Source organism: Catharus ustulatus, chromosome 5 (assembly GCF_009819885.2).
Source record: "Catharus ustulatus isolate bCatUst1 chromosome 5, bCatUst1.pri.v2, whole genome shotgun sequence".
NCBI lineage: Eukaryota > Metazoa > Chordata > Aves > Passeriformes > Turdidae > Catharus > Catharus ustulatus.
In genome coordinates, this window is record NC_046225.1 from 3561726 (window position 1) to 3589637 (window position 27912).

The following is a 27912-nucleotide window of genomic DNA, read 5'->3' on the forward strand; positions in this document are numbered from 1 at the left end:
GGGGAGCGCGAAGGAGGAGCGGGAAGCGGGGGAAGCAAAAGTTGCCGTGAGGGCGGGGCCGCGCCCGGAGTCGCCGCCGGGAGGGGGCGGGAGAGGAGCTGCGTGAGGAGCCGCCGGTGAGCCGGGGGTCCAGGGCACAGGCGGGGCTGGGAGCCGCGGGTCGGGCACGGGGTGAGCCGTGCGGGCAGGGTCGGGCACGGCTGTGGGGGACGGAGCGCGGAGTGCCGGGGACGGCAGCGTCGCCTCCTCCCGTCGCGGGCGGAGGGTTAATTCCCTGCGGGGTGCGTGGGTGCGGGTGAGCGGCGGCTCCGGGGCCGCGGCCGGCGCTGCCCCCGCGCGTTGTGTAAGCGGAGCCGAGCGGAGCGGAGCGGGCTCGGAGCGAGCCGCGGTGCGCGGTTAATGTTCAACGCGGCCGGCACACGCTGCTCCAGGAGCGCTTCCAGAGCCTGCCCGGCTGGAACAGGAAATGCCAGCACAGGTAGTGGTGGGGCTGCTCGGAATTTAATCGGTTTTGCAGCGTTTTGGAGGCAGAGTTGTTCGCTGTGTGTTGTCGTGCAGTTGGAGTTTCGGAGGCATGTGGGTAGATGTATGCAAATGAATGCAAATCGCCTGCTTAGCATCTGGTCTGAGTTTACCTGTATCCCTTACTTTGATTTTCAATGCAAATATTTTAAAATCGGCTTTTCAGAGAAACCATGACTTGTTCTCTCAGCTTGGATTTTGCCCTTCCCGGAATAAGTGTTTTACATGTCTCTACTTAGTGCTTTATTTTGCTCATGCAACCCCCTTCCAAAAACACCAAACCACTTAGGCTCTCTGAACTTTGGAGCTGCTGGGATTATTTTAAGAATAACAACTTAATCGTGCAAACAGCGTTGTGCCTGATTGATGATGCAGTATCCCCTTCCACCCCAAGGCAATGGAAACTCCCTTGACTGATTTTATGATTACCTGCTCTTTTCTTGTAGAATGAAAGGGTGTTTTTTGGTGTCAAAATAGTGAGACCTCGTGTTATAACTTGACTATAAATTAGCCTTGTTGAAGGGTAAATAATCCTTTCTTCCTCTAACAAATTGCTGCAAAGTAAGAGGTACTTTCTGGTGTTTTTTTAAAAGTATTGAATTACTTGTATAAAAAGTTATTTTTCTTGACCTGTGGGTTGTTGACAGTAAAAATACAAAAAGTATGCACTTTACTTTCAAACCAAGCCTTGATAGTGCAGAATGGTTTTTGGCCATACAGTATGTATGATGTGTGACCCAGAGGGTGTCAGGATATTGGCACTATCCTTTGCTTATTCCTTGGTTTATTCCTCTTGATAGAGTAAAACAGTTTAGTTGCTGAGGGATGCAGTGATGGGAGCAAAACCCATTCACAGAATTCTTCACAAACTTAATGGTTTGAGCAGAAGCGAGTTGGAGTTTGTTGGGGCTGGGTTAAATGGTGATGGGATGAGGCTGGATCAGGATTTCAGATGTGTAGACTGAGTTAAATGTTTGTGGGAAGGTTTGTACAGGATATGTTAATGAAGAAGTACATGAGGTATAGTGATTCAGACATTCAAACTATTTTTTGTCAGGCCTGTAAAATATGTGTGGGTTTAAGGATGATGCTCACATTACCATTCCTTCTAACTCATTCTTGTAATTTTTTTTTTCCTGGTGACTTAAATCAGAAAGCTTTTTGAGGAAGAGAAGAACTTGGTATTTAGCACCTCTGTCAGTGATCAAACATCTGCACAGCTCGAACAACTGAAAGGCAAGGCAATTAATCAGAGATAAAAAGGCAAGTGTGAGTATGGCTGTAAAGATACATTCTGTCTTCCTGAGGCTGGGGAAAGAGAACACTGCAGTCTTTGAATAATCGCATGTAAAGCAGTAGGAAGAGGGAGAAACAAAAATCTCTGTAGTGTCTGTGTGATGATTCACTGTAAATGCTGGCCCGTGTCACGGGCTGGGAATTTGTGTTCTCCAAGATCTTTACTCAGAGTTCCCATTGTAGCTGTTTCTAAAGTCGGTTTCTACGTGTAATAGATGAGGGAGGCTGAGCTGTGAACCTGTTGTTTTGGTTTTGATGCAGACAGGAAAGTTTTTATTGGAACAGCTTGAAGCAAAAAATGGTGCACTTATACAAAAGCCGTCTGGGATAGCATCAACGCTTCTGGTTCTCCATCCTGGAAGGATCCAGGGACGTGTGACGTGCAGGAGCTGTGGTTTGGCATAGGAGGGACAGCTCAAGAAGAGACAATAGACATCTAAAAAAAAAGAAAGAGTGGGTTGAAAATCTGCAGGGATTGCTTGGAAGAATTTCTGATACTCCTTTGGTGTCTTGGGGACTTGTTGAGTCCGTGACCAACAGAGAAAGAATGTGCCAGATCAATACCAGCCAGTGCTAATGTTCTGGTATTGGCCTTTTCCTGTAGCATTATTCTTGTTTCTCTTACATGTGTTGCAAGTAAGTGCTATTAATGAAGTTTTTCTCCCTCTCTGATGTTTAAATAGTGAGAATTTGTATTCCTGTAAATGTATTTCTGTGAAGTGAATAGTATAATTTCCAGAGACAAAGGCTGGTGGCTACTAAAAGCATTACATGGTGCATGAGATTTGTTGACAAATATATTTAACAGGGGAGCTAAAGATCAAAGAGGCCAGGATCTCTGTGCAGGGGCTAAAAACTTTGGATTCAGCCTCACACAGGTGTAAGAGATTATTCCTTTCAAAGTTTGGTCTTTTCTGCATTTTTAAAGCAGCTTCACTGTTTGTTTACTTTTTTCAAATGTAGGGAAAAATCATTGCAATTGTCACAATAGAAATCAGATTTTTGTTCTGTTCACAAAATTTGGCAACTTTAAATGGCAACCTTTAGAACTGAGGAAAACACTTGAATTCTTGCAGCTGCAAGTTGTTGAATTTTAGATGAATTTCATTCTGTAAAGGGGGAGACAGTAACCCCAGTCCTAATAATATTGGCTTGTCACAGAGAATTTTAGTGCTTTCCCATCATAGCTTTATTCCCTCATAATATATTTCATCACTCTTCCTTTGCTGTTTTAGTTGTCTTGTGTCTGAATTCCTAAGTTATACCAGTTTAGGAATTGATTTCCCAGAGTTGAGTCTCTCAGACTTTGGGTGGGGTTGCCAGGCTCAGCACAGGGCCATGAACTACAAGGAGAAGCAAAGTGCTGTCTGGCTGAAAAGTAACCCCAGCACTGGGCATGAGAGAGGTTTGCCATCAGTAATTTGTGCAACACACTGAGAACAGTTGCAGAGTGAAGCTGAGAAGATGTGAATAATGATTCTTCGGCGGAATTTCGGGGATAGAAGCAGTCAACAACTTTTGAACTTGTTGGCAGGTTTCCATTCAATTTGACAGAAGGGATAGAAGCCTCAAAGATGATTATGTACTTAGAAAGTGCATGAAAACAGGCAGCTGGCTGGAAGAGAGACCTTGTGAGATGATGTGGCTGAGGAGCAGAGTTGGCTTATGCCCCAGCTGGGGAGAAAACTGCAAGAACTCTGCCATGAGGCAGAAAATTATCAGGAACCCAGGCATTGGTAGTTCCAGTGTTCACTGAGCCAACTGTTTATCTCATCAGTTTTATCTCAATGGGTATCAGAGGTGCTTAAACCCAAGTGTGCTTGTAGAAAGTGATTGTTTAGGCAAAATATCAGCTGTGCTGGTTTCTGAGCTTCTTTAGTTACACTGCTTCTTAAACTGGAGTCTGTGCCAGCCACAGCTACGTGCTGGGGTGTACCAACCAGGCAGGTGATAACGTGCAGTTCTGCTGACAAGTGGTTTGTTGTTCTGGAAGCTGTAAAGGCAAGTGCCAGAAATTTTTGACAGGCATGTGTTTTGTCCTGTAAGGCTGCACAGCTAAGGGTAGCCAGGTGCTTGATGAGGTCACCTGTGGCTGAAGAACTGTGACTGAAATTGGGCAGGGTGGAAGGAGTTAGGCTGGTGAATAGGCTGGTGTAGCCCTTGTTTAGTGTCTTTGGTTGAGAATTGTTGTCCAAAATCAATTCCTGTAGTCTGAAGGGCAAGAGTATTCCTTTAATTCTCAGCTGCTAAAATTCTGTAGCATGTCAGCAGTAATGCTGTGTGAAATAACTCTTTTCCTGAAAATACTGCACTTACTGAAGACTCAGTATGGTTCAATCACAGCATGTTCGGGTGGGAAGGGACCTTAAGGATCATTGTGTTCCAAACCCCTGCCATGGGCAGGGACAGCTTTCACCAGACCAGGCTGCTCAGAGCTCCATCCAGCTTGTCCTTGAGCACTGCCAGGGATGGGGCATCCACAAGTGACTGATAGACTATTTTCTGTCACTCACACCTTTGGCAAGCCAAGAACTCAAAAGGATCTGGTAAACCCCAGTGGTTAATGAATGCTGCAGTGCCCTGAGCAACACTGGCTTGCCACAGACGAGGAAGAAATGTTCAGCTCCTAATTATAGTGCTGTTGACTATTGAATTTAGGTTATGGGAGCCTGGTCCAAGTCCCAGTCACCTGAAAGTTCACCCAGACTCATGGAGGGTGAAGTAACCAAAACTGATTAGCAGCATTGCTTCTCTGGTTTATGGAGCCATCTGTGATGGGGGTAGGCTTGTCAGCAGAGGAATAATATTCTTCTTGTGTCTTTTTGGTTTTTTTAAAATCAAATTTGAAATATTTGTCCAATGTAAATTTCAAAACAAGATGCTGCTATAGACTTTCTTACCTTGTGGAGCAATGTGATGACAAATTAATCCCATTGCTTCTGGCACCATTGCAAGGCTTATTTTGCAGTTTATTAGAATAAGATAGTGTGATAGATGGAATTATTTGTGTTTGCAGCTTTGTGGATGTGAAATTCAGCAGGAAACATTTTAATGCAATGGGACAGTAACACAGAGCTAATCCAGCAACATTTTTTCATTAAATTCTTGCAGTGAATCATTACAACTTTTCCTGAGAGCCAGCCCCAACACCAAAATGCTTGGTGCATGGAGTGTTAGTTGTAGGACATCCCTGAAATGCAAGAGAAAATGACTTCTTGTAAGTTCTTAGAAAAGGATTGCTCTTTGTCATTATCCTAAGTTGTTCCAGAAGAACTCTTGCTTCCAAAGCAGAGTGTATTTCTAATGAGATCTGAGGCTGATACACATTTCCAGCTAGATTTTTTTTTTCCCTATCCTCTTTCTGGGTTAACTGAAGTGAACATAAAGAAAACAAAATTACTACATGATGTTCTGTCAAGGTCAGTTTGCAGCTGGATTTCAGATTCCTTGCTCAGTGCTGCCACAAATCACACTTAGTATCTCCAGTATTATTAAATCAAATTACTTACGGGTGAGATACAGTAACACCAGTAAACAAACAGAACTCATCTGATTATTCATGGGGCAAAGAGACTTTTGGTTAGGTTCCAGTTATTGATTTGATTTTTAAATACAAGCAAGAAGCAATGTTTCCCTTAAATAAAGGGGAATGGTTTGAGGGGTTCAAGGCTTCCAGAGGGTATTTTTGGAAGCCATGTATCCCAGCTGTACTGCATTAGAGAACTGTAGAATGGTTTTGTGTGAATGTGGGGTTGCTTGTTCTGAGCTGAGCAAAATTCTCTTCCAGTTTATATGGTATTCCAACTACACAATTCATTTTTGTTTTTTAATGTGCCTCATTAATCTTGGTTAAGTTTACACAGTGGAAAAAACTGCAGTTAGAAGGTGCAGGTTTTGAAGTATACTGATAGGTCTTCAGTATCTCACATGCTTGTGAAATCTAGGGTGAATATCTCCATTGAAATGTGAGTCCCAAATTTCACCCTTCTATTTTTTTTTCCCCTTTCTTTCCCACAGATGCAACCCCAGTTGTGTTGGTTTAGTTAAATTTATTCGGTGCTGTGCTGTTCCTTCAAATGTTTGTGTGGGTGATGTAGTAATGCCAAACTGAAAGAATAATCCATTGTTGTGAGAGGATCATGGCTTGGGCTTTACATGTGGTTGTGGGGATGTGCTGGAAATGGATTCATTTAACCTTAATTCTAGAATTGGAGAGCCAGCCCTTATTGTTGGGATTTGAAAGTCTTGGAATTGGTTATTGTGGCAGTGACCAGAATGTTCTTGCATTGCTTCTAGCACTGTTTTTCTGGTTACTTTGAGAATGCAGCCAGGTTCATGACACATTTATGTAGTGTTTAGCAGGCAGTACAAACTTCTGAAAGCTGAGTACTAGCTGACAATCCATCCATAAAATTGAAATTAAAACCAGCTTAGCTTTTGGAGTGTTGAATAAAAAGATTTATTTCTTGGTAATGTTTTTATTAGCTGAGAGATTAAAGGATTGAATAACTCATGTATTATATGGTCTTTTTATAAGCTGTTGCTGATTATTTTGAGGATCTTTACAGCAATTTTATTTTGGTCTTTAGAGAGGTGTAAGAAATTAGGAGATAATAATTTCTGATAGATAAAATAATTATTATGCCTTAAAAACTATTTTTAGTGATTTTGGTGATTATTTTTTTTCCTTTCTTGGCTATTTCATCTTGCCTTTAGATTTAGAGATTCATAATCCCTTTTCTAATTTAGACACTTCAACATTTTGGAATTTTTTTTTGTAATTTCTGTTTTTTCTTATTTCAGGTTCACTGGGAAGAGAATGAAATAAACATGGAGTCTTCTAAACTGGAATATATTTCATGGGTTGCAGTTAGAAGTAAAAAGAAGATGGAAGAAAATGAGAGAACAGGAGTATAACACCTGACAAGAACTTTACAGTTCTGTGATATATACACACACATATAAACTTACAATATAATACAGCTAATGATTTATAGTAATACTTTATTGATATCCCTGGAAGAAGTCACTTACTGTGCAACTTGCTTAATAAGAACTTTTATTCTAATGACTTTTAACATGTTTTAACTGGACACCTTTATTTATTTTTTTAAGACTGAGGGTTAGAAACTTTGTTCAGCTGTATTTTTACTGGGAGACTGATCCTGAGGGATGGCTCACAGCTGCTCATGGAAAATGGACTTAAGCCCATGGATGGTTCCTACTGCACAGAGTTGAATGGAATGCCATGACTTTAGAAATATTCTTGTAGAACCACCTTCTTTGCCTTGCACTCATCATATCCTTAAATATTTAAGTGTGAACATTGTGATTATAAACTCTAAAAAATAATGGCATGGGTGAAATTCCTAAGGAAACCTGGGGGTAACCTTGGAAAAGTTTATCAGCCTGGAAGCATTCTGTCCCTGGCCCCTACAAAAGGCTTATTAAATGAACCTGGACAAAACAGCTGCTTTCTTAATAGTGCTGTTCAGGTAAGAGAAAACTTCATCTATTAAATAGTTTTCTAATAGACTTTCCTAAGTGTGTGTGGGAAATAAGACACTGTATGAAGGTCATTTTATTCAGCATTTAATTGTAAAGAGTTGAGAGTATTAATGCTTTATTTTGCACAACATTTTATTTGCATGTGTCAAGAATATCTGAAAAACTTCCCTTTTGTATTTGAAAATGTAGGAGTTTAAAACTTTCTGCTTGAATTTTGAAAGTAATGTTTGTGTCAAACATAGCAAGATAACTTCCAAAAATTACATGAACTTCTTTTATGTGGGTCAACCATTACTACTTGTATTGGCTAGGACACTATTAAATTCCCTTTTTCTTAGAATTAGCACATGAACCTGTGATACTGGGGAATATGCATATATAGTGAGAGCCTTGATTCTAATCTTAGGAAAGATTTGTGGAATTAGAGTAGGAGATGTACTTGGTACCAAAGAAATGTGACTTGGAATTTTCCTTGCACTTCTTGTAGTGCTCAGATTTTGGATCTGAATGTTTTAATTGTACAGAATTGTTTCTCAAACTGGCAGAGGGCTTTATAGAGGCATAGACTTCCTAAAAATCGGAAGATTTAAAATTGGTGTGGATTTAAGCCTAGAATATACGAGAGGTAGAGCTATGTGATGTGTCTGGTACCTAGATGTATTTAAAATAAAATTGTACTGTAGTTTTAGTAGAGTGTTTGCTGTTTTGCATCCAGTGGGAGCAGCATGACCTATATGCTCTTACAGTTCTGCTGTTTTCACTTAAGTGCTCTAAAATTAAGCCCTAAGTAATTTTTAGTTCTAGTTTCTGCAACTTCACAACCCAGTATTGTTTATCAGGCAGTTGCAGATGGTTGGTGGCTGCCCTTTTACAAGGAGCAGTGTGTTCCTTTTCTTTTAACCTCAGCTCAACCTTCAGAACTGAGCTTTGGACTTTTCCAATGCATCCTATTTCATTTTAGCTTTCATGTTTATAGAGATTTGCAGCTGTTGTCTTACTGTGCCTCTTGACTACTCATTTTTAGAGGTTTTATTTTTGCTTTTAATGGACAGCTTTCTGAACTGCTTCACTTTGTGTACCCAAGACATTAGACACTGCTTTCAGTGTGGTGTAACCAAGTTGTTACTGCCTTTTTGCAGGGTATTTACACAAATAAGAGGTAGAAACATAACTGTGTAAGCACCAGGATTATTTTGATCTGTGGAAAAATAAATATATTGCAGCAGTGATTTTGATAAGGGACCATAAGAATAACATAACATGGAATTAACTCTTATGTAGAGCTATAAGAAAACTGTTACAGCCCCTGTATAGTGTTTAGATTGCTGCTTGTTTCCTTGACAGTACTTCAGCTCTTTCTCCAAAATAAACTGTTTCAAAGACAGATCTAAATTTTAAGTGCTGAATGTGAAACTCTTATTTTCACCTCCATAATTTACCAAATTAATGGAAAACCCCCACATTTCCTGCAGCAATATTGGTGCTTGAATTGTATGTTATTTAAAATTTAAAAAAATAGAATCTATTGTATGTTGTGTCAAACAAAGACCCTTCAGAACTGATAACAGATTTTCTCTTTATTTTTATAGGTGTTATGGCAACTTGACATATTTCGACGAAGTTTAAGAGGTTTAACTGGACACGTGTGTCAAGGAGATGCCTGCATCTTTTGTGCTTTAAAGGTAAAAAAAAATCTGAAATAATCATATATCAAAATGAGGGAACAATAATTTAATTTTTTTTTAAGTTTGTGTCTATCATAACCTACCCTTGGGTGACAGTCATTCTCGTGTAAAGAAGCAATTTAGTTTTAAGGACATTCTTTAACAGATGTTTGTAAGAAATATTTTCTTGTATTTAAAGAAGAAATTTGGCAGGGTTCTGGGGTTGGTTAGTATGGCCTAAGTTATTTTTTTGAACAGTGTAATTGTGAGATTTAATTCCATGGCCTATGTACTGACCTCAGAAGAGTAGTTAATTCATTTGGAACTGTCTGTCCCCAGCTGTTCTGTACACTACTGGTTTTGCTTTCTTGGCTCTTTAAGGTGCTGGTTGAGTAATTCTGTTTGTTCTGTGTTCTGAATCTTGGACACTTTAATTTCCGTGCAATATATACTCTGGATGAGGATAAACAGTGACTTGTTTATGACTTGGGTGGATTTTTTGGTTGTCTTGGGGGTTTTGGTGGTCTTGGTTGGTATTTTTAATATTTATTTTTAACGGGACATAAAAAAACTGTATTGCATAACAAAAAAATTATCTAGCAGCCAAAATGGGAAGTGATAAATGTTTTCAAAGCAGATCTGTCAAGAACTTCATTTTGAACGTTTACATGGCGACACTGGCTGTAATTTTTGTCAGTAGTCCATGTTTTTTGTTTTGAGAGGTATGATTAAATACTGGAGAGACACCCTGGAATCCATAATGGTTTTGTTAGCAGTGAAACTTTGCTTCTGTTTTATCTTTGCTTTCTATCCAGCAGATTTTAACCATAGGAAGCCTATGTGAAGGATGAATATCCTTATTTATATTTTACATGGCTTCGCCTTTAGTCTCTTCAGTTCTCCTTCAAGTTTGACTTAGCATTCTTGACTGGGAATACAGCTTTAAATATCTGTAAATCTGCAATTCATTTAATAGCTTTTAACTTTCAGTTCTTTCAGAATCAAGCTCTTTACTTGCTAAATGATGAGCTCACTTGGATGTGTATTTCTGCCAAAAAGAAAAAGTAGCAGCCAATTCTCTGTTCTGGGAAATGAATTAAAAACCAAATGCAATTTATTATCACGCTGCAGAACTGCAGATATTGACCTTTTGTGTTGTGTGCACTGGTTCAGCAGTGAGCTAATTTTAAAGCAAGGATTATTGGCATCCTATCTAATTTATGGGAGGTTTTGTATATCCATAATTTTAATAAAGATATACTCCCCTCCTAAGCAGTAAATATTACATTATTTAGTCACTCATGAGTGCTATTACATTATGCCCTAAGAAATACACACCATCTGTAGACATGAGATCCATATGAAGTGCTCTTCCAGGGGCCAAATTAAAGAAGCTGTGTAATTACAGACCAGGGCTTGTGTTGCCTCTGGGAGCTCAAGTCAGTCCCTTCTAGTTTTGTGTTTTGTATGCTGTTGTTCTACAGGTTCAGTGTTTAGTTTGGTACCATAACTTCTTGTAGAGGAATCAGTACAGAATACAAATGTAGTAACTGGAAAAGAAAACAGTAATTTTGAAAGTTGCATGGTTCTGTAAGCATTATAAACATAAATATTTCACATTTATGCAAGAGATGATGTGTTTGTGTAGAACCAGATTATCTAGCTGAGTGGTTAATAAAGCTAAGTAAACATTGCACTTCTTCCTAGGCAATCTTCTCCCAATTCCAGCACAGCAGAGAAAAAGCCCTCCCGTCGGACAACATGAGACACGCCCTCGCAGAAAGCTTCAAGGATGAGCAGCGCTTCCAGCTGGGATTCATGGATGATGCAGCAGAATGCTTTGTGAGTGGCTTGATAAGAGCTGAGTAGAGTTGTGTTAGTTTAGGGGCTTTGGTAGGCTCATGGGTGGGATTCAAATAACTCCTGAGTTTCTTCATACCAGCTCAGGGCAACAGACACATGGAGTAAGTGTCAGGTAAGGGGGAACAGGGTACTCCTGCATTTGTTCCATACTTTCTTCTCTTTACTCTAGCTCAGGCAGAGCAGGAGGGTGGTGAGGATGATGAACTCTGAGTCACTCCTAGAAATATTTTGATGGAGAGAAAGGTTATCTTCTCAGGAGAAGCACCTATGGATTTGAATATATTGTCTGTTCCTTGAAGTATTGAGTCACCAGCTGTTGAAATGCAGTGTGATACAACTGGGCAGCTCCTTGCTGAATTCTGCTGCAGAAGAGATTTCCCTTTTCTAACCCAAGAGTCTGCAAATACTTGAAGATCTTGCTGTAGTTACTTTCTGCTTCAGTGAAGTGTCTTAGTGAAAAACGTGAGCCACTGCTGCAGCCTTTAAAGGTGGCTCCAGATGGCACAGAACTCTGGTAGAGAGACCTTCCTAAGAGGTTCTGTGTTAGACAACTAAATCTTCACCATAAAACACCTGCACCTGGATTTGAGAGGCAGGAAATAGGGTTGCTGCTTCAGTTACTTTCAGCTTTGGACATCCTTTGGGAGTATCCACAAATGAATTCCTACCTGCTAGCTCTTCACATATGCAGGAAAATCCAGTGCAGAACTCCTGAGAGAGGCTGTTTGAGATCTTGCAGTCATGAAAGAGAGCCTCTTATTACTGCTCCATCTATTCCAAATGCATTTGGACTCCTGAACTAATAATCTGATCTACCTGAATAGATTCACTTCTTCCCATTATCTCTGGTGTTTTTGGCAAAAGGAAAAAATGGTCTTGCTGATTTAGGGGACAAATTTGGTGCAGCCATAGTATTTTGGAGGCAAGGTGCATAGTTGGGAGTACCAAATTGTAATGTTCTTGATATGTTCTGACTTCATCAGTTCAGTTTACATTTGTATTATTTCTTTTCAGGAAAATATCCTTGAGAGGATTCATTTTCACTTAGTGCCAAACAGCGAAACAGATATGTGCACTTCGAAATCCTGTATTTCTCACCAGAAATTTGCTATGACACTGTATGAGCAGGTCAGACCTTCATTTGATTGGTTCAACAAATAGCTTATTTTCTCTTTCCTGAGTCAATAAAAACAAAAGTATTTTTATTTTTGTAGTGTGTGTGTCGCAGCTGTGGAGCATCATCAGATCCATTGCCTTTTACAGAATTTGTGCGTTACATTTCCACCACAGCCCTGTGGTAAGAGCTTTTATTCTTGTTACTCATTTTCCTATATACACCCTTCTGGTAGTATGCAAAGCATGCCAGATAAAGGCTTTTAAGTGCTAGAAATTAATGTGTCATTTTTGATTGCAACCTGTCTTTGAGATACTGTTCAAAAATAGCGTTTAGATTTCAAAAGGAAGATGTAGCGAGGGCTTGACAAAAAGTTTCTATTGTACTGTTTTACCACTGGGTGTTTTCAGTTATACAATACAGTTCATTAATATCTGTTACTCTTTAGAAGGGAGATCCATAGTGATGTAATTTATTTTTTGCAGTAATGAAGTAGAAAAAATGATGGAGAGGCATGAACGTCTCAAGCCAGAAATGTTCGCGGAATTGCTGCAGGCAGCAAATACTGCTGATGACTACAGAAAGTGTCCTGTAAGTAAAACCAAAATGTTGCATCACTTTGGGATACAAGGGAGAACTGTTTAGGGTATTGAATTAGGCTAGAAATACTCCCCCAAAAGCAGAGTTATGTGTTGTGTTACTGCTTCAGAACAGTCAGCTTAGGGCAAACAAAGCTCTTAGACTTCTGTTTTATTGTTCCAGTTACAGAGATTTCTGTTTTAAGGTGGTGATTGGATATAGAAGTTAAGCTGTAGTCTTCATCAAAATGGTTTTTATGATGAAGAATGTTATCCTGCAATTGTTAGAAACAAACACCATAAATAAATTTTGGAATTAAAGGCATTGTGGAGTTGATTTTTTTTTGCACTAATTCTTGTGTAGTGACTCACCTTTGAGTGAGTTAATCTTTAAACCCTTTCATTTTCCTTCATATCATGGTTTTTGTTTCCTTTTTTCTAGAGTAATTGTGGTCAAAAAATAAAAATCCGTCGTGTTCTTATGAATTGTCCTGAGATTGTCACCATTGGTTTAGTCTGGGATTCAGAACACTCTGATCTGACAGAAGAGGTTATGAGGAATCTGGCAACTCAACTTTATCTTCCAGGGGTACTGACCTAAAACTTACTCTTTCCTTTTTCTAGAATTTAATTTTGCTTTCTATTTTATGTGTATGTGAATATATAAAAAATAGAAATATTCATATGTATTTTGGATTTTTTTATATAAAGTTAAGTCTTTTTCATGCCTACTTTTACAGTTATTTATAATATGCTGCTTGATGTAGTTTCTGTGAGAGGAAATAGTCCTGTTGGAAGTGTTTTGTCCCTAAGTGCAATGATTCATCTGGGAGACTTCCTAGTTGAAAATCTAGGAATAAAATTTTCAGTTTGAAATTTGTAGAATTATTACAAAGCATTAATACCTTACTCTTTCAAATATAAATTAACCATAAAAATTTAAGTAGATGTAGTAAGTGCAAAAATCAGTGTTGATACTCAAGAAAAATGGTATAATACAACAGGACATTAAATAGCAGCTGCCAGCAATAGGTCAGGAAATTGAGGCTGTGTTTTACACGTGTTTTAAAATATGTAATCATTTTTACAGCTGTTTTATAGGGTTACAGATGAAAATGCCAAAAACAGTGAGCTTTTTCTTGTGGGAATGATTTGCTACACGAGCCGACATTACTGTGCCTTTGCCTTTCACACCAAGAGCTGCAAATGGGTGCTGTTTGATGATGCTAATGTAAAAGAGGTGAGTATTGGCTTTACTCCTACCAAATTCTGGGATCTTTTCTCTGGAGAGCATTCTTCTGACATTAGTGTTGAAGAAAGTCTAACAACTTTTTTATTTTAACAGACATTCAGTGTTGTAAGTAGTTTTTTAAAATTACCTTTAGAATTGGTTTCACTGCTTTATGGTTGTGCCTTATAAATGCTGAATGTTTCAGAATGTTCATGCACTTGTCTGTTGTTGAGTTTGTACTCCTTGTAATGGAAAAGAAGATACTGGCAGCTGTGTCCATAGGGATAATGTTCTGATTTTTAGCCCATACAATACTAGTTCTTTTTGTTGCAATTTATGTAAACCGCAGTTCTAAAATGTTGTATCTTCAGGTACATTTGGAATTAGGCATTTGACTCTTGATTAATTACTCTTGATTGATTAATCTTTCCATATTGGAGTTCAGCACTGCTGATTAAGTTTTGGGGTTTTGTTTTATTGTTTTTCCTTAGATTGGAACAAAATGGAAAGATGTGGTGTCCAGGTGCATTCGATGTCACTTCCAGCCATTGCTGCTATTTTATGCCAACCCAGATGGCACAGCTGTGTCTCCAGAAGATGCACCAAAGCAGATTATTCACTGCTCTCAATGCAAGGCAGCAGGAGGAAATGGGGAAGACCTGGGTAATTAGATTGATCTTATTTTTCTTAATAACAGTATCAGCTGTATTTCTGAAATGGGGATTATAACAGAGAAAAAATTGATGGGCTGCTTGGTTCTGAAACACTTGTATCAATCATTGTCTCAAAAAAGATTAGTGTGCATACTCAGTATTAGACCTGTTAATAAGGGGACACAAATTGAGACTAATGGGTAACAGGAAAAAGAATCCAATCTTTTGGTTCTGTAATTTGTACTGCTGTCTCAGGTTGGCTTTTTAAATTTAATGCTAAGCATAATTTACAGGGAACTTAAATAAAAGGCAGATTGAATTTGACATGCTATTCTTCACATGACGTGTAGCAGTAGAACTTGGGTAACTTCAGGGAGCAAAGAATTGAGGATCCTGTTTCACTGCAGGCTACCACTATAAGTATGGCAGTATATAAAATATTACAGAATCTCATTGCCTAGTATATTGAAATACAGTGTGGCTTTTGGAGAAGTTTCTCTTCTGACTTTTTAATTCACAATTAAAAAGCTTTCTTTTTTTAAATTTAGATATTGCAGATTTAAATTAGGAAGCCTTTTATTTCTAAAGATAAATATATTGTTTGGCAGGATCTGAAAAGCATTCTGCTGTAAAAGCAGACCATGTGAAAGAAAATGGAATTGGAGATTCCATTAATCAAAGGAGTAGTAAAAAACTTCAGCCAGATAATCCTGCATTCAGTAGAAGCCATATACAAGCAAGTGGTGGTAGAGGTCCAGGTATGTATTCCCTATTTCCACCCCAAAAAAACCCAAAACAGATAAGTTTTATTATGAAGTATTTAAAATGGGTTGTGATCTCAGGACTAGAACTATTTCTAAGGGAAGAATTCCATCATTGACTTAGTTGTTATTCAGAGATTGATTTGATGTTTAAGTAATATCTGAATATTTGGCATGTAATGTTAACTTTTCCAGACAGAGCTGTAAATGCACAATGTTTATTACCCTTGTTATTCTTTAACTAAAGTGGCTCTTGAGGCCTTGTTCCATTTCTCAAACATGTTGCTGATTAAAAGGCACATTAGTGACTTGAGGCTGAGGTGTGGCTCTGTGGGTCACTGGCTGCTTGAGGAACACACTTCCCCAGCAGGGCTGTAATACCAGAATTATTTGTAGTCCTGTATGTTAATGGACTTGATCTCACAATCTGTGCTAAATAATTTATTAGTCAGTTTAAGAAGTCCTAACACTAAAAACCAAATCTTACTGTCCATCAATGTTTGTGTGTTTTGGTGGTGAACCACTTTAGAGTAAGGATATTTGACAAGAAGTCTTTTTTGCAGCCAAGTTAGGATACAGTGAACAAAAGGACAGGCTAAAGGATTTATCCAGAGAGTGTGCCCAGAAAGCTGCTGACATGAAAAACTTCACATCCTTACGGAAAGATGTGGACAGAGGACCAAGGAAAGAGTCTGGGAGACAAAGAGGTACATTTTGAAAATATAACCAGAGAATCAATGGATTCAGTAACTTCTAGCATCAATGCTGCTTGTGCAGATTTCTTTCTCCTTCTGAGAGAACACACTGTAAGATTAGGCTTTTCCCAGTTTTCAGTATTCTGAAATGCATACTGGATTTGTAGAGATACTGTAAGAAATGTTAAAGAATATCAGTTAAATGACTGCTTCCACCCTGGAAGTGTCCAAGGCTGGGTTGGATGGGGCTCTGAGCAATCTGGTCTGGGGGAAGGTGTCCCTGCAACTGTGATGGTCATTCAAGTCCATTCCAACACAAATCATTCCATGAAATAGTAACAAGAGCTGTAATGGAACTTTTTTTCCTTCTTGTTCTTGAAAGACTTGATTGGGGAGGAGCGTTGCAGCGCTAAGTCGGGATCTCCTCCGGTCGGGAACGGACTGAGGCACTGCGCGGATCAGCGGATCTACGGCAGCCAGGGAAGGGGCCCCTACAAGCACGACAACCAAGCACCTCACCAGGCAAAGCCTTCTGCACATGTGCTGGGATCCAACAGAACAGAGCCTTTTCCTGCTGGGGAGAAACCAGTGACAAGGACACGGCCCGATGGCATCACTGGCTACGACACGGATACCAGTCAGGATTCCAGGGACAAAGCAAGTATCAGCAGCAGGAGCAGGAGTAAAGGTTGGAAACCAATGCGGGAGACGCTGAATGTAGACAGCATTTTCAGTGAGACTGAGAAAAAACAGCACAGCCCAAAGCACAAAGCAAACCTGAGCAGTAAATCTAAGCACGAGAAGGAGCGGAGCTTTAACCACTGGCCAAAGGAGAACCAAATGCAGAAGGGTTTAATGACTATATATGAAGATGAGACAAAACAGGATACAGGAAGTCGAAGCTCACTGGATTCTGAGGGAAAAGGGAATGCTGAAAAAAGCAAAGGATTTACAGAGAGAAAAATCCATGGTGATAACTGGCAAATTCAGAGGACAGAATCTGGGTATGAGAGCAGTGACCATATCAGCAATGGCTCTGCAAATCCGGACTCCCCTGTTATTGAAGGAATCAATACAGCAGATGCCAAGAATGTGAAGGAAAGTGCTTCCTGCAGGTAATGCTAGTGCTCTTAGAGCTTACATAGGTTGTATTTATGGAAGAATAACCTGTTCTAACGTTTACCTGTTCTTCCAAACCACCCAGGAAAACATGCTTTGAAACTTGCTTGAAGTCAGGTATGTGGAAAGCTCAAGTGTATCTAGAAATAAGGGTGTGGGCAATTAAGTGCTCAATGTACCTTCACTCTGGTTCTCTTTGGGAGGCACTGAGCCAGTTATGGAGGCACTGAGCCAGGACTGCTGAGCCCTGCTGAGGGGCTGGGTGTGTTCATTTGTAGTAATTGCTGCACTTCTTTACTTAGGAGACTTTTAGACTGCGTGTAACTTTTGCATTTGTAATGGAATAATACGGTGTCCGTGTTAGTCACACCTGTAACGTTGGTACAGGCTCTGACAAGGAGATGGGAATGGCAGTGGGTGAATCTTGGGTGCTGTTACCAGTCATAGTGCAGAAATTCAGTTTCCTAGATCACCTCAAGCATATATTGATCACTTGGTAACTGATTGACCTCTCTGAAATAGGTCTTTGCTGGAAAGTGTAAAATTACAAAAACTGGTTGGACTTTATCTGAAGAGGTGCATTCCAACTTAAATTTATGGGATGCTTGAAATATCAAGTTATTCTTCCACATGCAGTTTTCAGCATTGTGTATCTAAAACCCATTTATTCTTCCTTCAACTCTTGTTTGTATCCATAAAATGGAAGAGCACAAGCCTGGTCTCCTTGATAAATCTAATTTGCTAGATCCAAGCAAATTTTCAGACATCTATTTTCATGGCAACTTGTTTCACAGGAAAAGAGAATAGCAAATACCAGGATATGAAAGGGCATTGACCTTTCTCCTCTTTGTCCCACTGCTTCCCTCCAAACTGGACAAAATCCTACTATGCAAAAGCCTGATGGGCTTTTATTGGTTAATGACAGAATTATGTGTAAAACTACTCCAACTCAGGGTTGTATTTTCAGTGTTTGATGGTTGCCTCAAACAGTGATTTTGCACAGTTGAAACTGTCTCATTTTTAAGCATTTTTAAGAGGCAATGGGACACCCAAATGTGTCATTTTGTGAGAGAATATGATACATTTTGAACAGTGTAGTCCATTAAGAAGCTGCTTACACTGTTTAAACATTTTTCAGAGAAAGGAACTTTATCAAAATACAGCTGACTTCATGGGACTTGTGGAACTGCTTTCTATGACTGGTAATTTCAGTTGGCTCTCAGTATCTACTAGTTCTCTGCTAACCTTTCAGGCTCTCTCATAAACCCCCAGAAATACAAATTAATTACTTGAAAGTTCTTTTAGGAAGTGGAAAAAATTACTGTTTTGAACTCCCTTCATGTTTCTTTTGGTATTTTTCTTGTTTTACTGTCTTTTCAATAACAGGGGTTTTTTTTTAATTGAAGTTCTGCTCCTGTGTATCTTCTTCCCTGCTTTACTCCTGTAGAAGGTGGACATTGGCAGGGTGTTTGTCAGCTCCTTATCTGGATTAGTAATTTGTTTTCTGCTTATTTAAACCAGTAAGATTAGGAAAATCCTCAGTTTTATTTTTTCTCAATTTGGTCTTGTAGCTGTGATCTTCCAATTTTATTCCAGTTTGAGGGGAAAAAAAATTGAGTGAAAATCCCTATGAAGGAGATACCAAGTGGCAGTCACACTTTAGAATTATATTTGTTATCAAAACAAAAAAATTACTGAGTAGCAAATTATCAGATTAGGAAAATGGACAAGATGGAATGTTGGTTAACAGGTTACACTTACTTAAGATATTGATACCTATGAATAAATTGGATTCGATGACCAGTGCTGTCTGTTCAACACTTTCAGTGCTGTCATCACATTTATGTTTCTTTTACAGTGAACAGAACTTGCCAACCAAAAAAGCTGACAGTGTGGTACATTCAGTACCCCAGCAGAACAGAAGCTTCCATGGTAAGAACCCATATAAAATCCTAACAAAGATGACATCATATTTTGCTTCTCTCTATGGTTTCCCCAAAAGCTTTTCTAGGAGATTTCTTGGTGGATACTAAGCCCTAAGCCATGGATTTGTTTTTTTTTTTAATGTCTGGGTGGACTGTGGCACCATTTCTTTTCCTCCTAGATATGAAGCAGTATCAGGAAGAAACACTTGTAATAAGGAAATCTACTTCCTTTTACATACTAATATGTCTGCTGGGGTTTTATAAAGTTGATAAATGCCTTGGCATATAAATATTATAGGTCAGCCTGAGGCCAGCCAAAATCATTATCTGCTGTTGCTGAAACAATGGGAGGGTGCTTGTACAAAGAGGGGCAATAAATATTAGGCCACTTCCTCAGGAAACATTTGATTTTTATAGATATCATACTTCTTTTCAAATAATGTATAGTATAGTTTCTGCTAGGGCTTGAAGGGGGGGTGGGGGTGTTGCCATACCACTTCTGCCTTTTCTTCCTTATTCTAATTTATCTTTTGGTGCAGAGAGACAACTGTTTTCGTGTTTGCTTATTTTGATAACCCAAAACAAACGAACAAAAAAAAACCCACACCAAAAATTAGTAGCATGGAATGCAAAGATCTAGTTTTGCATGAGATTTATCCTGCTTTAGTTCTGTATTACACCATTCTTATCAAACATAGTTGGATAGAAAAAAGGGAAAAAACACCAGTGAAGGATATTAAAAATACTCTTTAGGCATGAAAAATGAGTGGGTTAAATCAATGGACTGTTCTCTGGAGAGAGTACTTGAGAATACTTTAAGCTTTCAACATGCATCCTACATTTTCTTTTAAAAAGGGTAGTGATTCCATGTGATCCTCAGAGATATCATACAGAAATTGATGATTTAATGCCATCTGCTCAGTTATTCTAATTCAGTAATTATGAAATAGCTTATTATAAAAAAATGTATGTATTTAGCTCCATTTTGGAAAATAATACTTCTAAAGGAAGTGATCAATGGACCAGAAAGATCTGAAGAATTTGATAATTTTACATGTATGTGGGCCTAAAGATTTATTTGAACTCAGTTTTTGGGTTATCAAAAGGTGTGCCAGGACACCTTTAGCAAGGACAACAGCAGTCATTGACAGGTTTCAGTTGTATTACCTTGTGTTTCATCTCTGAGTGTTATGAACACTACATGGACTGGCAGGTAAACACCAGACAGACTCTCAGAAAATAGGACTTAAAAAAACAAATGCTCAGTCCTTTCTGAGAGAGGAATGGAATGTAAGAAATCTTTGTTAGACCTTCATGGCAACTCCAAAAAAAAGTCTGAGTGGTTTTTTTGTGTGGAAAACTTCTTATGGAAATAATGTTTGACCTAATTATGCCCAGAGTTTGTATAACTGTGCTTTACCAGCTCCTTGTTTTTTATTGGAGCTGAATGAGGCTACTGTTCAGCCCTTGAGGAATTCTGTCCCTGACTCACAAAAATAAACTTATTGTCAGAACACTATAAAGATAGAAACACTGATCACACAGTGACTGGGAGAGCAAGAGCTGCTCCTTACATGGGCAGTAAGCAGCAGGTAACCATGGTACTGAGGCAAAGGTCCCACAAGGCCAACCCCTAAATTGTGTGGTCAGATTTTGGCAGGAAAATGTAAATATTGAGTAAGCAGATGTTGTATCCATGATTTATGTGAATCACTTTGTGTTTATGAAGTTTGAACTGGATGAGCTGAGGAGGCAAAATTTTTTTGAGTATAAAGAACTTGAGACATGAGCAGTGTGAGGGCAAAATTTCCAGCCTCATGTTCTGCAAGTTAAAGATTACTAATTTTGATTTCCCTATTGTTCAGCTCTATAGCATGAGACAAACTGAAATCTAGAATCATTCTAAAGATCTGGTTAGTGTGTTAAAATCCAAATTGCTTGTGCTTATGTGTTACTTCAGACAACCCCACACACCAACAGTACCTTTGAAAAAGACAGCTCATATGCTTAGGAAAATTGTACATTTGTAGTAATAATTTAAAACATGCAACTGGTCTTAAGCAAATCCAGTTCCTACCCTTATGGTGCAGTCAGTGTACATGAATGTCAAGTTTAAATAAATGAGTAGAGAATGAAGACTTGTAGCTACTTAGTTTACTTCGCATGAAAGAGAAACAAATGCTTTACTGGAGAGACAAATAAATCCTTTACTGGAATATCTTTAAATGATAAACTAAAGATACCTGGGAAAGGTTTTGCAACTGAATGCTGCTCCCAAAGTCAAGTTTTTAGAATGTAAGGATTTTTTTTTTTTTTTTTTAAAGAAGATTGGTCACTGTATTTCAGAAATAATACTCCATTTTGGATGAGTTATGCTTACTTCCATGACTGAGAGGTTGTTGTTATTCCACATTTTCAAAACTTCCAATAAGTTTGCCTGTAATTCCAACTGAATACAGAAAGTGTCTGGGCTAAGAGAGAGGAATTTGCTACAGTATTTATTACAATTAATATGCTTTGTTGTTGGGTTTTTAACAACCTATTAAAAAAAAATCCAGGAAACGTGCAGCCAGAGCCTGTAAAGAGGAAGTTGAGTTTTTGTTGGAGGTTTTGTATTTATTTTCATTTGGGACTTTTACCCCACAGAAGCTGGACTTGGCAGGTTTTTGCACACGTTCTGTCTGTGTAAATGGAGATATTAGACAAGACCTTGTCATCCTACCTGTAGAATGAATGTTAATCTCCAGATGTTAACATAGATGTCTGTAACTCTTAAAAGCAGACCGGTTTATATGTCAGAACACAATTACCTTTTATTTATTGCTCAGCCCTTAGTGACCCATTGATAAGGATGCCGGGCTCCAGCAGAGCAGGGCTTGTGTGTCCCATATTTAGGTTTGCAGAGAACACGGAGCCAAAATTCCCAATGGAGCTGGCGTCTGGTTTTAACCGTGCATGGCTGTCCTGTCAGCAGAAGGGAAAATAACACATCTATTTTTAATCTGGCTGGAATTGCGCGGGCACGGAGCACCTGGCGCGGCTGGAGGTGCCCGAGGGGAGCCACTCGCTGGGCTCTGCTGCCGTCTCCCGGCCGCCTGTGGCACCGCCCTGGGAGCTGGGCTTGGGAAAATCATCACAGCCTGCAGCAGAGTGGAATGTTTGTGTGAAAAAATCACCTCAGTGTTGGTTATCCCACTCTGTGGCACACAAGCAGTTTGGAATTCTCAGGTTAATTATTTGTTTCTTGCAGGGGTTTATTCAGCCAAGAGTATTTTTCCATAAATATTATTTCTAAGGTTGTGGTATTGTTTGTTGTGACTTTTTTTTTTTTTTAATCTGAAGACCTGAGCAAAGCCATATGGGGGCTTTGTGTCTTGTGCAGTGTGCTGCTTTAGCCTCTGCTACCTGTGTTCTTGGTCAGAGATTTCATGTTTTTAGATAGGGCATTAGATAGGCAGATATTGAACCTCAGAATGAGGATCACCAAACAGCAACACTCAAACTTTTCAGTTTAGTTCTGCTCTGGTATTGGGGTTTTAGCTCACATGTTTGAGTCTAACGTTCCAAGACTTATTTCCCTAAGTTTAAATAATAAGTGAAATAGTAGTTATGATTCTGTTCTGTACACAGCCAAAAGAAGCCATTATTAATGATAATGATAATAAGAAGCCATTCCTTTGAGTGGCTTCAGAGCAGGTGACTGATATTAATGGGCTAATCATGGCATTAGGAAGAGTTGGAGTCTCTAAACAAATAGACTGCTGCTTGTCACTTGCCAAGTGAGTGTTTTATTCTGTCTGGTGTTGACACAAATACTTCAATGCTTCCTTTATTTCCTGCTCACTAGGAGCTGCCTTGTTCAGAACTTGTGTATTTTCAGGGAATGATTCTTTGCCTGGGAACAAAAGGAGTTTCTGGAGTGGGAGTGCAGCAGTGCTGGCCCAGGCACTCAGTGCTGTGTTTGGGGCACGTGGGTGACAGTGCTCTTTGTCTGCCCAATGTCCCTGTGAGCCTTACAGTCTGCTCTGGAGTTTGAGCTGGTAAAACCCACAAACAGAACAACCTAAACCACTCCCCATCTCTGCACTATTCATTCCATTTAATTATTGTAACACAAAACAGATTTTTAGCACAGTTCTTATTTTGTAATTTAAATTACTTTGGATGTTTGAATAAACACCTTTTTAAGAAAAGCTTACATTAAAAATGTGCTTTTAGCCAGATTAAATATTAAGATGATCTTGAAAACATGTCTACAGGACTTAAAAACTGTGATAATTACTGATTTTCTGGTAAGAAGAAAACACAGAAAATTTCCTCCAGATTCTAAGATCTGACCTTCTGTGACAGATTATCTTCAAAATGATTATTGGAGTCATCTCAAATCTTGGAAGACATTGTCCTGTTGTATTTTGTTTGTTTCTGTAATCTCTGAGGAATTACAAATAAGAAATTGGATTGTGTATCCATTAATTTTGAAATATTTTCTTTTCTAGCCCCAGATTTGAGGAAAGACCAGATTAGTTCTGAAGTTATCTACAGACCTCATCCTCATGTTGGTTTCCCAACAGAATTGCATTTGCAGGTGCCCAGTCCTCCAGTGAAGAGGTAACCAGTACTGGATATTCCTCTGTAATAGTTTAAGAAATACTGATTGCTGTTATCTGTAACATGAGTTAAGGCACTCAATATTTTTGACAGGCAGTTCCTTTTGAATTTTACATAATTGATGGGTCTAAATTATCTGTCTTTTAGTTTTGATGCTGACAATGTCACCAAGGAGTTTACATGGTTTGAAACCATCTTACCAGAAACAGAAGGATTTAACATTTCTGTTTGGAATTATGTGCTACATGCAGTGATTAACCAATTTGGGGTTAGTGCATCACCCCGTAAAGCTTTTAAAAGTTTGTCTGGAAGTGGGGGGAAAGATAATTTGTGTTTAGAAGCTACTGCTGTATCTTGTTTCTAATATGAACTCCAAGTACTCAGTATCTCCTAAAAATCCAGAATCTAAATACAAATATATGAAATTCAAGTAGCATCCAGTATTTGAAAAATGGATGTATTATTCAGAGTCACAAGGATTTTTAGAAGAGAGTAGAGGTTATATTTATCAGTCCTGAATGTTGAAGGAATTTATCTTACCTTCTTGGGGCACACATCTACATTTCAAATGAAAGAAACTCTGGAGTAATTTAATACAACTTGAACTCCAAGGGCTGTATCCTGTTGAACAGATCCTAATTCTCTTGTCAATGTGAATATTTCAGCAGTTTTACCAGGGCTGGATTTGAAAAAGTCCCCGTTATCAGAGCCTTTTCATATGTTTTTTACAGATACTCATATCCTGTGTGGTTTTCTCTTTTAGAGCTGAAATGCCTGAGACCAACAGGAAATTTTTCCCCTCATCAGCTCTCCAGCCAGTTGTCAAAGAGATTGTGAAGTCAGACAGCAGGAGCAAGGCCAACGAGCCGAACTCTTCCGAGTGGCTCCAGGCAGAGAGGTTTGAGAAGCTGAGTGTGCCGGTGTATTGTGCGGACAGCGTGCCCCACCCCTTCCCAGACAATGCCTGTGGCAGGAAGCCACCCCACAGCGACTTTCCCCCCCCTGCCCAGCCGCAGTCTCATCACACAAGGAGCGTGTCCCATCACACTCTGGGTCCCAAGGTGGGGCTGGTGCCCTGTGCCCCTCAGAGCCTGCCCGAAAGGCTGGCGGTGCCACCTGCCCCTCCTGGTGAGCATGGAGGGCACCTGCTCCGGAGGGCAGATCCCCTGTGGGTGCCTGAAGCCGTGTACCAGAACGTTCCTCCCCCCTTACCTCCCAAGAAATATGCTCTGAGCACTTTGGCAGGATCAGAGAGTAACTCTGTAGCAGATGGAAAATCAACGGAAGTGTTGCAAAATAGTCCATTGAGGCAAACAGGTGCACCTTCAAAATCTGCATCAGAAACAAGTGCAGTCCCAGCCGAGCAGAGGCTGAAGGAGCCCTTTCCAGGGAACGAAGTGTTTGTTCACAAACCGGATTCTCCACCTCGCTTATCAGTTAATGAGTTCTGGACCGTGTCTGAGAACATGCTGAAGAAAGGATCTCGTCACACGGGACCCAGCCCTGCCTATGCAGATGGCAATGACAGCGTGTCCCTAACCACTTACTTCTCGGTAGACAGCTGCATGACTGACACCTACAGGCTCAAGTACCACCAGAGGCCCAAGCTGTATTTCACAGAGAGTGGAAGCTTCCACAAGGAGAAGCATCCTCCTGCAGCTGGAGGAGATGTGAATGCCACATACCCTGCCACTCTGGAGCCCAGGCACCCCACCCCTGAACAGAGGTACAAGGCCAGTGCAGAGGGAATACACTGCAGTCGATAGGTTCTGCAAGAAGCCCACACCTGGATCTCATTTTGGCATTTCATGTTTCTGTAAAGGGGCACAACCTCTGTGTGTGTGTGTGATAATCAGGTACCCAGCTGACTGTACTTTGCTTGGGACTGTTCATATGAATATGCAAAGAGGCAAACAGAGGAGAAGAGGTGCTAAACCTGTGGTTCTTTGATTTGTCACTCTAGTTGCCTTAATGCTTACCTCTGTTACTCAGCTTGTCTTCTTCAGTTTGTATTCCGTGTGGTCCTGGGGTGTGCACACGGTGCAGCAGCGGGATCGGCTGGATGTTACGGATGCTGTAAGAAGATCTGGTTAGCTGCAGTGAAAGAAGTGTTCCTTCAGACTGTGGTCACTACATTCTTCGACTAACAAAAGGGAAAAGCATGCTACCACAACTGGTGCAGTACCTGCTGGCATAACAGAGCAGTGTTTGTGCTCAGAGGTAGCAGGAGGTGACATGGTTTTTTCAACTGATGTCTCTCAGTCTGTGCTTTCACAAACCTTCAAGTGTCTTTAATGCAAGTTTATCCAGAGGGTTTATTTTTTATTTGAGAAGCCTTAAGAATAATAATATTTTAAAACCATTTTGGTTTGCAAGTGTTAAATGAGACTTTCAAAGGGAATTGAAGTAAACTGCAGTAATACTTTCCTGTTAATACCTCTGCTCTGTTAGTGTACATTTTTAAACACATTTATCAGATTTGTTCACCCTTTAAGCTGTGTACTTATTCAATTTAACTTCCTAAGTTACAAACCAGTATAACAGAATAGGATGCTAATTTTAAATACAGAGTTATGCAACTATGAAAGATTAATTTTGTAATATCTTAGAAGTAATTCCTACTTATGTTCAGTTCTGATTTATTCTACAACTGCATGCAAAGTCAATGCTGCTATTTATTAAACTCTCCTTTTTTTCCCAGCTGGACATTTTGGTTCATGGGGATCACACATTTAATTTTTAATTTTTTTTCTTGTTTTGCTAACACATTTTACTACTTGGAACAGTCCTACATGTGGATATGGTCTGCATTAGCAGGTCAGGCTGAATGTGCAGCCAGACTGGTGGCTAAGGGGGCATGGACAGAAGAGGTTCCTCTTTCTCTGCTCTGTCCCTCTGTCTCCAGTTTTGGCAGCTCTGGAATTTACTTTGTCTTTTGGTAACCTGACTTATCTCAGTAACAACAAGGAAGATTTAGTTGGCTTTTGTTTGGTCAGTGAAATCAGTGCACAGAACCATCTAGTGAGTGCTGAGGCAGTGTCAGCAAAGCCTGACACAACCCAAAAGGCAAAATTTTTCCATTATGCACATTAGAGTGCTAACTTGGGTGCTGCTGATTACATCTAAACATAATGCCTTTTATTATGGAAATAATGCAAGGTTAAATATGCATAATAAACACTCTTACTTGCACTGGTGGTCAGAAAGGCTTTTTTTCATGTTTATAACCTTATGTACATGTGTTTTAGTGCTTCAACCAAATGTTGGCAATTGTTTAGCACAATTATCCAAGGTAAACATTTAAACAGTAGTTTTGGTTATTCTGTGGCAAGGTCAGTTTTTTTTTTCTTTTAATACTTACAGTAGAACTGGAACATTATATATATGCAACAAACCAGGTATCTAAGAATAACTTTCTACCTTGATCAAAATTTGTTGTAGCACTTGGGAATAAAAATGAATTCTAGGTTTATAGTGAAAATACTATGCATGTTTCTGTATGGCTGCTAGTAAACAGCAACTTTCAACAATGATCCTTTTGTAAGAAAATCAGTTGAATACAGAAGAAGACTAAAAATGTAAGAACTTGGGTGATTCCTATTGTAATATTTTTGAGAGATTTCAGAACCTGTAAATTAAGCTTTTCTAGTTCATCTAGCCATGTTACATAATATACATAGCCAGTTAAGTAAAACTGTCCTCTAATACCTGTGTAAAAACAAAGATTATTGGAAATTGTAAATAATGTATAAATTTGTAAAATGTTTTGCAAAAAACAAAAAAAATCTTGTATTTGAAATGACAGTATTTTTATGTATGGATAGCACAGCAGCAACTGTGAATGACATTAGAACACTTATTTTTAAACATGCATAGCAATGTTGATACTTCTGTACCATGAGCAATATGAATGCCTCTTACTGATACCAATGAGCTCTGTTCCCAGCAAGCACAACTGGTAAACTCCTCTCTAAAGTAGCTGCAGTGACTTAGGTGTACTTCAGTCTCCTTGCTTAGCTTGGAACAGTTTTACCAGCCAGCTTCCTCTGTGACCCATGTTTACCAGGTATTTCATGATTAAATAGACAGCTAATCAAGGCACCTTCGTTTTTATATTTGACTCTGCACTCCATGTATGTATGTATGTAATATTTGCTAACTAATATGTGATAACTTGTTTTAACTTACCTAGGGTGCCTATTTATTTTTTTATAAATGTCCCCTCCCAGCTATAGATTTATATAAGAGCCTAGACAATTTTTGTAACAGTAAAGATATTAACAAGTCTTGTAATTAATATATTTTTCAGTCTTTAGAATTATTTACTTGCAAAGTTCTACTTGTTCAAAATATCAAGATAAAAATTTAAAATCTT

General features: G+C 39.2%; 1 protein-coding gene across 2 annotated transcripts; it reads left to right on the forward strand.

Annotated features, from left to right (window-relative positions):
• The first annotated feature begins 17 nt into the window (after positions 1-17).
• Positions 18-27912, forward strand: USP53 (ubiquitin specific peptidase 53). 2 transcript variants are annotated; one of them, XM_033060506.2, is made up of 16 exons: positions 18-116; positions 6622-7313; positions 8916-9008; positions 10698-10832; positions 11868-11981; positions 12068-12150; positions 12453-12558; positions 12988-13134; positions 13636-13785; positions 14268-14439; positions 15038-15187; positions 15754-15897; positions 16268-17000; positions 18863-18936; positions 23426-23537; positions 24301-27912. In XM_033060506.2, exons 2-16 carry the CDS (start codon positions 7170-7172, stop codon positions 25301-25303), a joined length of 3360 nt encoding a protein of 1119 aa, XP_032916397.1. In that variant the 5' UTR covers positions 18-116; positions 6622-7169; the 3' UTR covers positions 25304-27912. The 2 variants fall into 2 exon arrangements, with proteins under 2 accessions (XP_032916397.1, XP_032916398.1); XM_033060507.2 differs by lacking the exon at positions 18-116 and adding an exon at positions 348-478.

Coding starts and splice junctions, on each gene's coding strand:
- USP53 (XM_033060506.2), top strand. CDS start 7,170: ATGGCATGGGTGAAATTCCTAAGGAAACCTGGGGGTAACCTTGGAAAA. Junction 13,786..14,267: donor ATGATGCTAATGTAAAAGAG/GTGAGTATTGGC, acceptor GTTTTTCCTTAG/ATTGGAACAAAATGGAAAGA. Junction 17,001..18,862: donor AAGGAAAGTGCTTCCTGCAG/GTAATGCTAGTG, acceptor TTTCTTTTACAG/TGAACAGAACTTGCCAACCA.